Source organism: Acipenser ruthenus, chromosome 3 (genome assembly GCF_902713425.1).
Source record: "Acipenser ruthenus chromosome 3, fAciRut3.2 maternal haplotype, whole genome shotgun sequence".
NCBI lineage: Eukaryota > Metazoa > Chordata > Actinopteri > Acipenseriformes > Acipenseridae > Acipenser > Acipenser ruthenus.
Genome location: NC_081191.1, coordinates 48,151,974 through 48,166,273, shown reverse-complemented (window position 1 = coordinate 48,166,273; position 14,300 = coordinate 48,151,974). Strand labels below are relative to the sequence as shown.

The 14,300-nt window shown below is 38.7% G+C and overlaps 1 protein-coding gene across 3 annotated transcripts in view; it reads left to right on the top strand.

The window, feature by feature from the left end:
* LOC117435654 (copine-4) overlaps positions 1 to 14,300 on the top strand; it is a 193,013-nt gene that overhangs the window by 122,848 nt on the left and 55,865 nt on the right. For all 3 annotated transcript variants that reach the window (XM_059013133.1, XM_059013139.1, XM_034058993.3), the window contains exon 7: positions 12,540 to 12,629. In XM_059013133.1, the coding sequence (XP_058869116.1) occupies positions 12,540 to 12,629 (90 nt within the window). The remainder of the gene's footprint in view (positions 1 to 12,539; positions 12,630 to 14,300) is intronic.

The window sequence follows — 14,300 nt, the reverse complement described above, 5'->3', positions numbered from 1 at the left end:
ACTTTTGTGGCCACAGGGTCAGAACGTACGTTTTTTGGCAAACAGCTTCACTGTTCGAAGGAACACAGCTGTCATCACGAGACTACACAGATAGCAATTCAGCACTTGGCAGACAGCTGGTAGCCGTGCACCGAGAAGTGTCGAGATCCCTGACCGGCAAATTAAACCTCCCCACCGGCAATCTGGCAACCAGCAGCCTAGATTCGATTCAAGCTTGCGAGGGCGTAGCTCCCTGTGCTGAAGGCATTGGCTTTTACTGCTACGCCATGGGACCATTTTGTTCAATTTTAATAGCATATATTCTACACGAAATATCATTCCTTTTTGTAACATACAAAAAGCCGAGGCGCTGTGTTGCATTTATGGATCAACTGAAAAAACATAAACTTATCACAAGTTTTTATCATAAGATGGACAAATAATAATAGTAAACACTAATACAATGTAGAAAAGTATTTCCTACCATGTTGGTTTCGTTGTGGTAAAAAAATGAACTTACTTACAAGTGGTTATTCATTTCTAAACTACTGACCTGAACCGACTGCATGGGTTGTTGACAGTGTTTGTTTATATTATCTTTTTTGGTTATATTAATTTGGGGTCCAGGGGCCAGGTTCGTTATAGCCGATGGTTTGTTATAATGAAGGGCATTTGTGGCAAAGTGGTTTGTAGTGCACAGGCGCAGTGGTGATGTGGTGCTCAGGAATGCTAGACACAAGACAGTTCACAGTAAAAAAGCAGCTCTTTATTTGCTGACAAATAATAATACCTGGCTCTACATATCAATGTGTATCGCTCAGGCAAAGCACGGGGTTCAGTCCCGAAATAATAATACACTAAACAAGACACACACAAACACAACACGGTCACAAGTCCAGAGTGAGTGCTCTTAGTGAAAGTGGTGATTTACAGGTTTATTCGTATACAATGGTGAAGTGGAGTCCGGGTTTAATTGCTGGTGGTTTAGCTGCAGCTCCTGTAGGTTAGCCTTCTATAATGACAAGCACAGACACTTAGAAACAAATAAAACACGTAACACTCATGATACGCTTATCACAGTCGGTTTCCTTTCTCGGTCATTCTCATAACCACATCAAAGGAACAGATTACATCGTCACATCCCCAATTATACCCTTAGTCATGCCCCCTGCGAGAGCTAGTTCAATCCCGTCTCCTCCAATCCATGACTGACACATCACATACCGCTTTAGGGCGATGACCTTTGGCATTGTGACTCTACCGCCTTCCTGGATGGCTGACTTCAGACTGACCCTGGAATGAACTGCCAGACTGAGGCACTGTACCTTTTATACAACGCCCTCACAGATTGGGAGGGAGATTCTTGACTAGGATTCATTTGCTCTCTGTCACAGTGTTATAGCGAGGGTGTACTATGTTTATTTGAACTGCATTTTAGTTTTTTTTCCACATAAGCACTCTAAAACTAACGTTCTAAATAACGTACTAAATATAGCCCTCCATTATAACAACGTGTGCTTCTCTATAAAATGAGTCTACAAAACAGCATTTTTAAAACACATTTTTGCCATTGTGTTTACCGATTTTATTTGTTTATAATGGCCTGCAAGTATTTTTCCAGTGACTTGATGGGTCAGTTTGGATCATCATGGGACTCATACATTTAATTATCATATTTGTATATGTTTTAAATAAAACATTACCCTTTTAAATATCTCCTGTGTGTTTTACTGCAGTAGAATTAGTGCACTAGGGCAGCTGCTCAATCAGTGCCTTCCACTTTGGACAGGTGGTTTACAGTGAGAGATGGTGTTTTGGAGGCACATATTGTACAACCAAGTAAGCGATCTGCAATTTTAACAAAACAATGCAGCTCACGTTCGCTTTTTTATTGTAATTTATTGTAATTTTTTTTTTATTGTAATATAAACTATTGAAACTCAGTTAGTTCAATGTGTACAGTAAATCCAAGATGGACTACTAGTTAAATAATGAGCTGATTTTTGTACATGAAAAAGCTTTCTTTTTTAAAGTTTTTATTTCAGATATATTTAAACTTTAAAATTCATTTGGATTTTTTGTTCTGCTTAAATCTAAACATATATTTGACCACCCTGTTAGTAGTAGTAGGTTTTTCAGTTTGTCCGACAGTACTCCTTTCTATACTACTTTACAGTGTTGGTAGACATCTCCGAGGTGCTAGTATTATTTTCTGGGAAGGTTTGACTTTCCTATTCTTCAATTAACATGTTATTAAAAAAGGTTGACTTATACTTTAAATGGCATTTTGTTAAAAAATTAAACTAGCAGAGTGATATTGTTTGATTTGTTTTTGTGATGTGATTACAAACATTATAAGAGCATATACTATGGATTATATCCTTCTAGCTCAGCCAAACAGAGTGCAGGGAATCTTTCTATTGAAATATAAATACAGCTAATTAACAACATTTTAACACTATCTTCATTTGTATCAATGAAACTGTTAGTTAAAATGTAATAGCTCTTTAAAATAAAATATGCTGAACTCCTATCATTAATATCTTGGTTCTCCAAGTGTTTCAGTTCCAGAATAAAGTAAGGAGTTCGCAACAACCTGCTATCTATCATTCACCTACATTTGTAGATTTCTCTAAAGTTTTTGACTCAATTGATAGAGCCGTTTCATGAAAAATACTACAAGCATATGGCATCCTTGAAAAAATAGTCACCGCCATTAGATGCTTGTACCACAACTCAAGTAGCAAGATACTTGCGGACAACCAATTAAGCGAAGCATTCAAAGTTACCACCGGCCTGCTCTGGTATGACACACTGGCTTCGTTCCTGTTTTGTCATGGTCCTCGATTATGTACCAAGTAGGATACCTCCAGGACATGGCTTCACTACCCACCAGCAGCCTAAAATAACTGGAGGACATGGACTTGGCAGACGACATCGGGACCGCCTTGTCGGCCTCACAGAACAAGCATGCAAGGCCGGACTATGAGTGAACATGGAAATCACCAAGTGTATGGTAATCCCAGCACTCAAGCAGGACATCGATCTCCAAGATGGCACCAAGCTTCAACAGACCAAGGAGTTAAAATACCTAGGGTCGATGATGAGCTCTTAACTGGAGGACTTTAGCATTTGCAGACTTCAAGCATGGAACACTTTCGGGAGTATAAAGAAGCTTTGGAGATTGAAAGAACTACACCTGGACCTAAAAAACTGAAAATATTCCAGGCCACTTGCCTCACAATCCTACATTATGGTGGCGAGGCTTGGATTCTATAAAAAGTGATGTACACTCATCTCGATGCATTTGCAACCACGTGGGGAAACCACCTGTTCTAACTCAAGGAAGGAGAGACAACTAAGGCGGCTTGGCCACGTCATCAGAAAGGACAAGGACAACATTCCTTGCAAATATGCTCTATACTAGTAGTGGGCAACTGAAATGAATGAAAGAGCCGCATGTGTAGCTCTAAACAGCCCTGAGGGCCACCAGACCCAACAACCCATCCAAATGCCAGAAACTGCCAAGTAAAATGCATAGATAAAGAAATAATCAAAAATGCATTCACTGACTAAAATATAAGCAATATTACCATTTCAACTGAATAACAAATATAATTAAAGTAATAAATGTGCAGTTAATGTGACTTTTGGGAGACCATAGCTGACTTAAACCTTTACTTCAAACTTTTCACTGCAGTGAAAGTGTCGCACAAATTAAACTAACTAACAACAACCATCTCCTATCAACGCTGCAGTCACGGTGAGGCTTGACTATTAAAACTTGCACCATTTTAAAGTTAACCAATGTTTATCATCAAGGTTTAACCATCTTACAAAATCATTGCTTTTTTGGTTTAATTAATTAATAACAAGTAATACATATTTACAAAATATAGTGAAAATCTTATTTTAGTGATATCATTGTTTGAAATGCTTTGTAAAATAAGGGACTGGGTAAAGGAAAGACACCGCTTTATGATATTATTATAATATAATAATCTGACCGCTGTTCTGAAAATCTGTGCTACCTAGAAATCTGAGCTACTTGCACAGACTATGCATGCGTGATTCATTTTTTTGTTTGTTTTTGTGACACCTTGTGGCAGTGTGCCCCTCCCCTGTGTGTATTTTATGTTTATATGTTGCGTGTAGTGTATTAATATTGGTGTATCTGTATTGGTGCATGGGATATAAATGGGTCTGTGTAGCACGAGTGATTTAAAATATATTGTTGTATTTAGGCACAGGGATAGGCACAATCACTTCACGTGCAGATAAAGTATTTAATAGTATGTGAACACAGGGATTTGCACAAATTAGTTCATGTGCCGAGATTAAAGTGAATGATTAATTAGTAATTGAATCTCGGCACAGCTGTATATATAGAAGCATGAAGCACTCACTTGGGATTGGGTGTTCAGAGAGAGAGAGGGGGAGAATTAAAAAGATTTATTATTTATTTCTTAGCAGACGCCCTTATCCAGGGCGACTTACAGTCGTAAACAAAGATACATTTCAAGAATCACAGTACAAGTATTAATACAATTAAGAGCAATATAAAATACAATCACTTCGGTTCTAGTACGTACAAGTATATGACAAAAAACAATTCAATAATGGAGCAGATAACAGTGTCAGTGATAGTTACATCAGGATATAATTAAATACAAAATACTACAGATTAAATGACACTTGTGACAGATTACAGTACTCTAAAGTACAGGATTAAATGCAGTAAAATAGGGAGCAGATAAGAGCAAGTAAAGCACATTAAGGAAGAGCGATAGAATGTCCAGAGGGAAAAGAGGAGTTCTACGGGGGCTGTCTGAAGAGGTGAATCTTGAGGAGGCACCTGAAGGTCGTCAGGGACTGGGCAGTCCTGACATCTATAGGAAGGTTATTCCACCACTGCGGGGCGAGGGTGGAGAAGGAGCGGGCTCTGGAGGCAGGGGAGCGTAGAGGAGGTACAGCCAGTCTTCTAGTATAGGAGGAGCGGAGAGGTCGAGTGGGGGTGTAGGGAGAGATGATGGTCTGGAGGCGAGTACAGGAGTCTTGAACTGGATGCGAGTGGTGATCGGGAGCCAGTGGAGTGAGCGGAGCAGTGGAGTTGTGTGGGAGAAGCAAGGCAGAGAGAACACCAGGCGAGCAACAGAGTTCTGGATGAGCTGGAGCGGACGGGTGGTGGACGCAGGGAGGCCAGCCAGGAGGGAGTTGCAGTAGTCTAGGCGGGAGAGTACAAGGGCCTGGACAAGGAGCTGGGTTGCGTAGTTGGTGAGGAAGGGTCGGATTCTTCGTATTTTGCTCAGGAAGAATCGGCAAGTGCGTGCCAGAGTGGAGATGTGCTGGGAATAAAAGAGACAGGGGTCCAGGGTGACTCCGAGGTTCTTAGCTGAGGAGGAGGGAGAGAGTGTGGTAGATTCCAGAGGAACAGAGATAGAGATCAGAGGAGGGGGAGGAGGAGGAGGAGGAGGAGGAGGGAAAGAAAAGGAGATCAGATTTAGAGAGGTTGAGTTTTTGAGGTGATGCGAGCGCATCCAGGAGGAGATAGCAGACAGACAGGTAGAGATACGGGAGGGGATGGTGGAGTCAGAGGTGGGGAAGGAAAGGAAAATCTGAGCATCATCAGCATAGAAATGGTATGAGAAGCCATAGGATGTGATGAGGGGGCCCAGGGAGCGGGTGTAGAGAGAGAACAGGAGAAGACCCAAGACTGACCCTTGGGGGACTCCTGTTGAGAGAGGGCGAGGTGTGGAGGTTGCTTCACGCCAGGTTACCTGGTAAGTGCAGTTGGAGAGGTAGGAGGAGAACCAGGCCAGAGCAGTGCCAGAGATCCCCAGGTCAGCGAGAGAGGATAGTAGAATAGAATAATTGGGCAGCAGTGTGGAGTAGTGGTTAGGGCTCTGGACTCTTGACCGGAGGGTTGTGGGTTCAATCCCCGGTGGGTGACACTGCTGCTGTACCCTTGAGCAAGGTACTTTACCTAGATTGCTCCAGTAAAAACCCAACTGTATTGTGGTAGTCTGGCTCGCAGTGGTGTGGTGGATGACGTCACGGACCAGGAAGTAACTGACTCCAAAACAGTGGATGGGCGGGTGAAACCGAGTGCAAAAGCACTCAGCGTATTTAATAATAAACAAACAAAAGATTTAAACAAAATACAAACAAAAGGGCACGAGGGCCAAACGAATAAATAAACAAACAAGTAAGTGCCGTGCTGGATAATCCAGCACGTATTAGCAATTGTTTTTTAAATGTTATTCCTTCTCTCCGCTCCCCGTACTCTCTACTCCAACACCCCAACATCAAGTGCAGAGAGCTGCAGGTTTATATACTCTGGCCGAGGGATTTAACTAGTTGGTAATTATCTTATTATCCCTCGGCCAGAGTCTGCACGCGTTTGGTAAGGATGCATGACTGTCAGCTATTTAAATAATCAGTAGCTGATCAGCCATGCATCCTCACGGGGTTTTTAAATAATAATAAAAGACGCGGCGCTTTTACCCGCGCCGCAAACAAAAATACAAATAATAATAAATAGGGGCGGGACACTCCGCCACAGTATGTATGGGTAATTGTATGTAAAAAATAATGTGATATCTTGTAACAATTGTAAGTCGCCCTGGATAAGGGCGTCGGCTAAGAAATACATAATAATAATAATAATGATCGACAGTGTCAAAGGCAGCAGAGAGGTCGAGGAGAATTAGGACAGAGGAGAGAGAGGCAGCTCGGGCAGAGTTTAGTGAGTTAGTGACAGACAGGAGGGTGGTTTCAGTGGAGTGAGCATAAAGATAAGTTTAAAAAGTAAAATAACAACTGCTATTGTGTTTGGCCACCGCGCAAACACTTTTACAAAGTGTTTTGTGTTTTGTTTAAATCTTTTATTGGTTTTTGTTAATAAAAAGCTGAGCACCGTAGCGTCTCAGTTTAAACCCCAGTCTGCTGGGTTGTGCTACAATTACTTCCTGGTCTGACCTACAAACATTTTAGCTACCATTTGTGGTCTAAGCATTATTTTGCATAAATTCATTAACTTATACTTTATTATATATTGACCAAAATTAATTATATGTTATTTAGATTTGTTGGGTCTTACCTATGTGACCATTAAATGCAAATTCTGTTTAGAATATATAATTTTGAGATTTTGGAGTTAACATTAAGTTAATTTTGAGTAGCCTTACTAAGCTATACATTTTGTAAAAATTTACATTTTTACAGGTTAGTCCATTTTGAGCTGTCATTTCTGCCTCTCCAAATGAGCTACCTGGAATTGAATGGGTTAAAACCTGTACATTTCAGTCAAAACACAGGATAGCGCATTTTGAGGGGAAGCACTATTTTTCAGATTAGTCTATTAATCTGTGCTACCGGGATTCCCATTTTGAGAGGGAGATGCAGATTTTTCAGAACACCAGCACTTGCACTGATAAATAATAAAGCAGAATATCAAAGCTTAATTTCCACAAAAAAAGTTAAGAAAACATATAATCAGTCCAGGATATTTTTTGAGTTAATGCGTGTGAGTATATAAAAAGCTTATTGCAGGTGCGGTGTGCTTGTAGTTACATTTTTATAATTTCTGGTTACCAATGTCCTGTAACATCAGAGGACCTATAAGAGAATTATCTGGGATAAAAAGAAATGGACAGTTCACACGGGACTACATTTCACCAATGTCGGTAAAAATTCCAAAACCACTTTTTATGTGGTAATTTTTAGTCACTGTCAACAGCTTGTTTTTCTGTACAGATCTGTTCCACCTCAGAGTTAGGCGGCTCTATATTAGAATTCCAACGCTCAGTTTCTTATTAGAATTCCAACACTCAAAAGCTGCGGGTTGCCACCAAATGCTCTATATAGTCCTCAACACAGCAAGCGAAAAAAGGGTAGGCCACGCCTCCTTTTTCTCAAGTACATAGAGCAAGTCACCGGAAAGGGCGACCTGCAAGCCATCATCGAGGCAGCCCAAGACAGGCCTGGCTGGAGAAGTCTGGTGGTCGGTTGTAGCCTCTATGCGCAGTGAGTGAATATCAAAGCACATTTAAAAAAATTCCCCCACCCCCACCTGATACAGCCTTATAGTAAGTAAGCCATTTAATCTGAGAAGAAAAAAGTTCAGTCAAAGATAAACAGATTTAAAACAAAGTGCCCACAGCACAGTACCTTGTGTTAAGCGCCTTGTGTTTCATTTTGTTAATTGCAGTGTTAACAGTTTTTTTTTTTTACAGCTCAGAAATACTTGGAAATAAGTTATTTTCAATAATTATAACATTTCAGTAAGTGCAAACTGGGTTTTATTTAACATAAAAGGCAACGTTGTTCTTTGTTAACTTGAACTAAAGTTTTTCCTCTGTGATTTGATGTGGTGTGGTAAGTGTGACGGAGAGCCCTGTCACTGGTTCCTGTGGAAATGTGTGCAGCTGGGACTCGGAACGGCGCTGAGCTGATCGGTAGGTCCGGATTGGCTGGGGGGGCGTGTCTGGGGAGGCTGCGAGGAGCCCAAAAAGCACCTATGTCACAGCTTGAGGCTACTGCATGGTCATTGCAGCACAGACGGATGCTGAGTAAAAGCTTGCGCTTGTTGACATCGAGGAGGAGAGAGTCCGCTCCACAGGATTAACTACTACGGAACCCTTCAACTGCAAGATGGTGCTTGTGAAGGCATTGCCCATCCAAGAGGATTCATCGTGAGGATGCCAGGATTCCGGAAGCCCAGAAGTAGATTTAGGGGAGGCTGATCCCAAACAGTGTATTGAGAGGGTTTTTGTAGTGTAGTAGAATCCTGGAGAGGGATGTCTCTTTTAGCTTTGTTTTGTTTTCTTTATTATATGTGACACTAGGGTTACCATTGCTGGTACCCTAGTGTCAGCACCTGTGTGTTAATTGAATCTGCGTGCCTGTGCGGCGTGTCAACACCCACTGTTCTGTGTGTGCCTCAGTATTGTTCAGTGACGACCCACAAAAGTAACACTTCACCCTGTTACATACATTTATAATTTTTGGCAGTTGTACTCAAAATGAAAATAAATATTGAGATATGTGGTAATTTTAGGACATAATGTATATATTGGTATATAGCAATGTTTAGGGCTACTTTAATAATTTTAAAGTAAAAAACAAAAAAAGTTTACATACCCCAATGGAAATTTATAATTTCTAGAAATTTCTCGAAAACAAAGAATTTTCGGAAAAATCTTTTGTAGCCAAAATTTTGCTTTTGTGGATAAGGAAAAAAGTTACAATAAATAGATGTATACAATTATTTATTTCAGCAATTATTTTGCAAAACTCCAAAAATGCTAATTCAAAAATATTCATACCCTTTGATGCTGTGATAGTATTGTATACAATGTGCTAGAAATTGCAATATGATAATGCAGAACCTAATTCTAGAAATGTCTAGAAAATGCTGGATTGTAGGTGAACATTCTGAGAGTATCAAAGGGTTTATTCAATGATTAGAATGATTGCTGTCATTACCAGTGTCAAAATGGGAAAAAAGTAAAGAGCTATCTGAAGACCTTAGGCAGAAAATAATTAAGCTGGAGAAGATTTCCAAGCATTTGAGTATCCCAATTTCATCTATTGTTTCTAATATCAAGAAGTACAACACTCCCTCGGTCTGGAAGAAAGAAGGTTCTTTCACCAAGAACAAGTAGAAGAGCTGTGAAGAAGGTTAATAAGAATCTGAGATTGACTGCCAAAGATATTCAAAGTGAATTGGCTTCAAATGGTACATGAGTTTCCATTTCAACCATAGGTCGAGTATTGCATGGTGAAGGTCTCAATAGTTGCAGGCCAAGGAAAAAGCCACTCTTAGAAAAACGTCACAAGGACAATCGCTTAAAGTTTGCAAAACGACATTTGAATGATGGATATGAGTTCTGGTTAATGGTTTTGTGGAGTGATGAAACAAATATTGAGCTATTTGGTCACCCTGATAGTTGTTATGTTTGGAGAAAGTCTGGTGAGGCGTACAAAGAAAAGAACACCATACCTACTGTCAAGCATGAAGGTGGTAATATCCTTCTATGGGGCTGTTTTTCCTCTAATGGCACTGAAAATTGAGTTCAAATACATGGTAAAATGGATTCCACAGCATACCAAAAGATGTTGGCCAATCTTCTGAAACCCTCCACTACAAAACTTGGTTTAAAGCGCAACTGGACGTTCCAACACGACAACGATCCAAAGCACACATCAAAATCTACTTCAGAATGGTTAAAGAAGAATAAAATCAAGGTTCTGGAATGGCCTAGTCAAAGTCCTGATCTAAATCCGATTGAGAATCTTTGGTATGAGTTGAAGAAGGCTGTGCACAAAAGAAGTCCTCGGAATTTTAATGAACTGGAACAATTTTGCTTTGAAGAATGGTCAAAAATAACTAAAGAATCATGCCAAAAGCTTCATAATTATGCATTAGTGTAACAGTGTCAGAAAGTAAAAGGAATGGAATACATTTTTTTTTTTTTTAAATCTAGAAATCTCGATTTAGTCTGCTACGGCGAGAGAGCCTTGACCACCCCAGTCTTTTGTACCGAATCCAGCAGATCAGCAATTTCCATAGCCAGGGTAGAGTGTGGTTGCACTGGACCTTAAAAACTAAGAGACTGCATATGAAAAATAAAAAAACCTAAAAAAACAATTAGGTTCAGATTTTAAATTCGGTGCAAGAATTTTTACATACAATTACCCATTTATACAGCAATTGCTGACATCAGTGTGTATTAAAATGCAGTAAACTGTTTTGTTTCGGTTGATGACATCCAGTAAGCAAGCAAACATGTCTGTCTCTGAGCCTAACTGGTTAAAGACAAACAAAGTCTTCACTTTTAAAATTAATAGGTGCGGAGTGCCATTATTGTAAACATCAAACTGACATACCAAATTGTATAAAAACTGAAGTTAAAACAAACATACAGGCATTTCCCCTGTATCCCTGTCGCTGGTGTAAATGGAAATGTTACTGAAGCTAATGAGGTAGTACAACAAATTAAGACCACCCTTAATGAAACATATTAACAACGTTCAACAGCAGATTATCAAGGGAGCAGTGAAAATGTCATTGAAAATTGATTGATTTTGCTTCCCTTATCATGGTTTAATGAAACTTTTCCTTGTTAAAGGTGTTGCTGCGAAGGTTTAAAAATGAATTATCTTATCTCTGCCAATTTTCACTGCTTCCCTAATCATTTAATGCTACCCTGCCCATCACATCTCAGAATCTATGCTAAAAGCCTAAACTGAATGCAGCTGAGTTAGACTTTTTATGGCTTCAAGTTGCACCAGTGAAGTTAATTTAATTGTCATTTTTTGTAAGGAATTTCCTGAGTTTTGTGGCTTCAAGCTTAAACCATGACAAATTTTTTAAATAAGTTGTTTGTAATGAATATTAAAAAAGTAACTGCTTTTCAGTTCGGCCACCTGAAGACAAACTCGCTTTGTAATCAGTGAAGCAGTTATAACAATGTTAAATTAAGCAAATCTGTATTGATCCACAACACAATAATGAAGTACACCCACAATCTTGAGGAATCCGTTCCCCCAGAGTGCAAATTAATCAGCACTGAAGTAGGTGTGAAGTGCCTTAGGTAGAAGCAGCTGAGTACTGGGAGAAGTTGACAGCTTTGCTTGTTTAAGGTTATTAAGGGCACGTGTCGGGCCAGTGGCAGTTCCAGTGGCCCATGTAATGCCTGTTATTATCCATTTGGCTGCAGCACTGCTTTTTAAAAACCCGAGCCACTGTGAATAATTTAATCAGATAACTTAAAACAGTAGGATCGTAACACCTAGAAAAACAACTATTTCTCCTGCTGCAGTTTTACTGAGCAGCTAATGAGGTCAACAATATACATTCTTGCTGTGCCCTTTTAAGTATTTATTCCTAGCTAACATGTTTTGTGATCTCTTGCTTCTAACTCAAACAATGCAGTGGCTTCAGTCATACATTTTGTGCTGAGTTTCTGCATGCCTGGATTGGGTGTGAACATTGGCTGTCGGAACTTCACATAATGTGAAACTGCTGCTTTAAAATAACCAGGCTCCCCCAGTGCAGCAGTAGGACATGCCTTTAAAGCAGGTTGATCCATTACTAAATGCTCCAGAAACTAGCTAAATTCGACATTTAATGGGTCCATAACAGAGCCCTTTCAGAAGTGTAGCAATCTAGCTGTTTTAATTAAATAAAAACTCTTAAAAGTTCAGTGCTGCATATGGCTTGGTATTATATAAGCATACAGAGGACACAGAACTAGGGGCAGTTTCCAAGGAAAATACAAGAGTGATATTATTGATGGTAGATTTAGTAAATCCTTATAAACTAATTAAACCGATATAAATTAGGTAAATAGGTACTAAAGAGAACTAACCAATATGCATTATGATTTTCAAATGTTTTAAAAAAAAAATTACAACTAACAAAATAATGCAGTAGGTAATAATGAACTAAGTATGCATTATATCTTCCTACTGTTGCTTGGCTTTTATTGATGCACTGTTATTTTAACTTCAAACACAGCTCCAAGTAACCATCTCCCTTTTCTTGCATTTTCCAGACTGTCATGAACAATCTAAACCCAGTATGGAAAACCTTCAAAGTCTCATTGAATTCTCTGTGTAGTGGAGATCATGACCGCAAACTAAAGGTAAGGAGTTCAGATTGCCTCGGGCCTTAAGCTGCCTCTTTTATATCATGTTTTCCATTTTCTTTTTTTCAGAATTACTGCTACTCAGTCAAGGCCACTATTGTTTAATTAAATCACAATATTTGAGGATCTATTGTCCACTTGTCTCCTTCACTAAATTTGATCTATAATGATCTATAAATCAGTTTGAAACTACAAGTTGACAGCCCAACAAGGCAGCCTGGAAAGTCACTGTATGTTGATGGTTGTCTACTGTTATTCCACAAGAAAGATTTAGGATCATCTCTTAGGTCCTAGTTCTAGTGGATACTGGTAATTATTCTGAAAATTCAATTCAGCATTTGATGGTGAATGGATTAAAAAAAAAATAATAAAAAAATAATATTAATTTAAACACACTGGTCTGAATTCTCAAAGTGACAAACATGACCAGCACATTTTTTTCAGAAAGGAGAAATGCACCCATTAAAATGATCTTTTAGGGGATTTTAACTATTGTTACATGGTTTATTTGTTTTTGAATTGTATTCAGTGTTTTTTTCCTTGTACAATAGTATTCAGAACCCCTTCTGCTTAGTTTACAAAAAAAAAAAAAAAAATTGCTGTGTACTGTAGACAGTAATACCAGGTCTTGATTCATTTGACTGGTAAGGATCAGTATCAATTACAGGTTATTCTGCATGCTGTTGCAGGTTGTGTCAAGTTTAGTTTACTAGTACTACTATTCTCTTTCTCTAAACGTTTAACGTAAACTTCACTACATTATTAATTTATTTGCTGAATTTAAAACTGATGCTAGTTTTTTTTTAGTGGTGCAATCAATGAATGTCTAGGTATAAACAGTGGAGTTTATTTTTCTGCAGCTATGCAAATTCACAAAAATGTGTACATATATGTAAAGCATTATTATTATTTGACTATTTATTAATTACGTCTTACCCCTGCAATAAGTATTCTCCTAAATATAACAATTATTAATAAAGTATAATTACAATTCAAATTACTTATGATTTGCATACCCTTTATTAGACAGAGTTTAGACAGAATTCATTGGTTCTACATAATACAGATGAACATACAACTTTAACTCTCTATGAATTAAAATAGTTACCCTAGCTTTTAAACAGTGGTTAAATAAGAAGTGTATATTAACCCTGGCATTGGGAGTCAAGGGGGTTGTCTGGGTATGACAGGGCATGTACTTACATTGTAATAATTGGGCAATTGCCAAAGATTCTAGTCTAAAGAATTGTCATTTAAAGGGTTTCTATATGATTTCCGTACAGCTCATTCACATTCCCATTGTCTACCTTTAATCACAACTCCAGTCAGGCAACAGTGTGTAATGCAGCTGGTTAGAAACAAAAGTTGTTCCTATATCTGTATGGGACAATCTAAAATGCAAGCCAATCTAAAACGGGGAGGCATTAGGTTTAGGATTACATGTAGGAATCTTTACAGCTACATCCTGCTACAACTAAAGTACCATTTGAATAGCATTATAATACCAATGTTTTATCCTGAAGAAACACAAACGACAGAACAATAATCAATCAACTAATCAGCTTTCTGACAAAAGGGAAAATACCCCAACAGGTGCCCAATGTTGAAAGCATTTTAGCACAATTTATTTGTTGCACCATTGAAAATGGCATTGCTTTTTTTGGTACA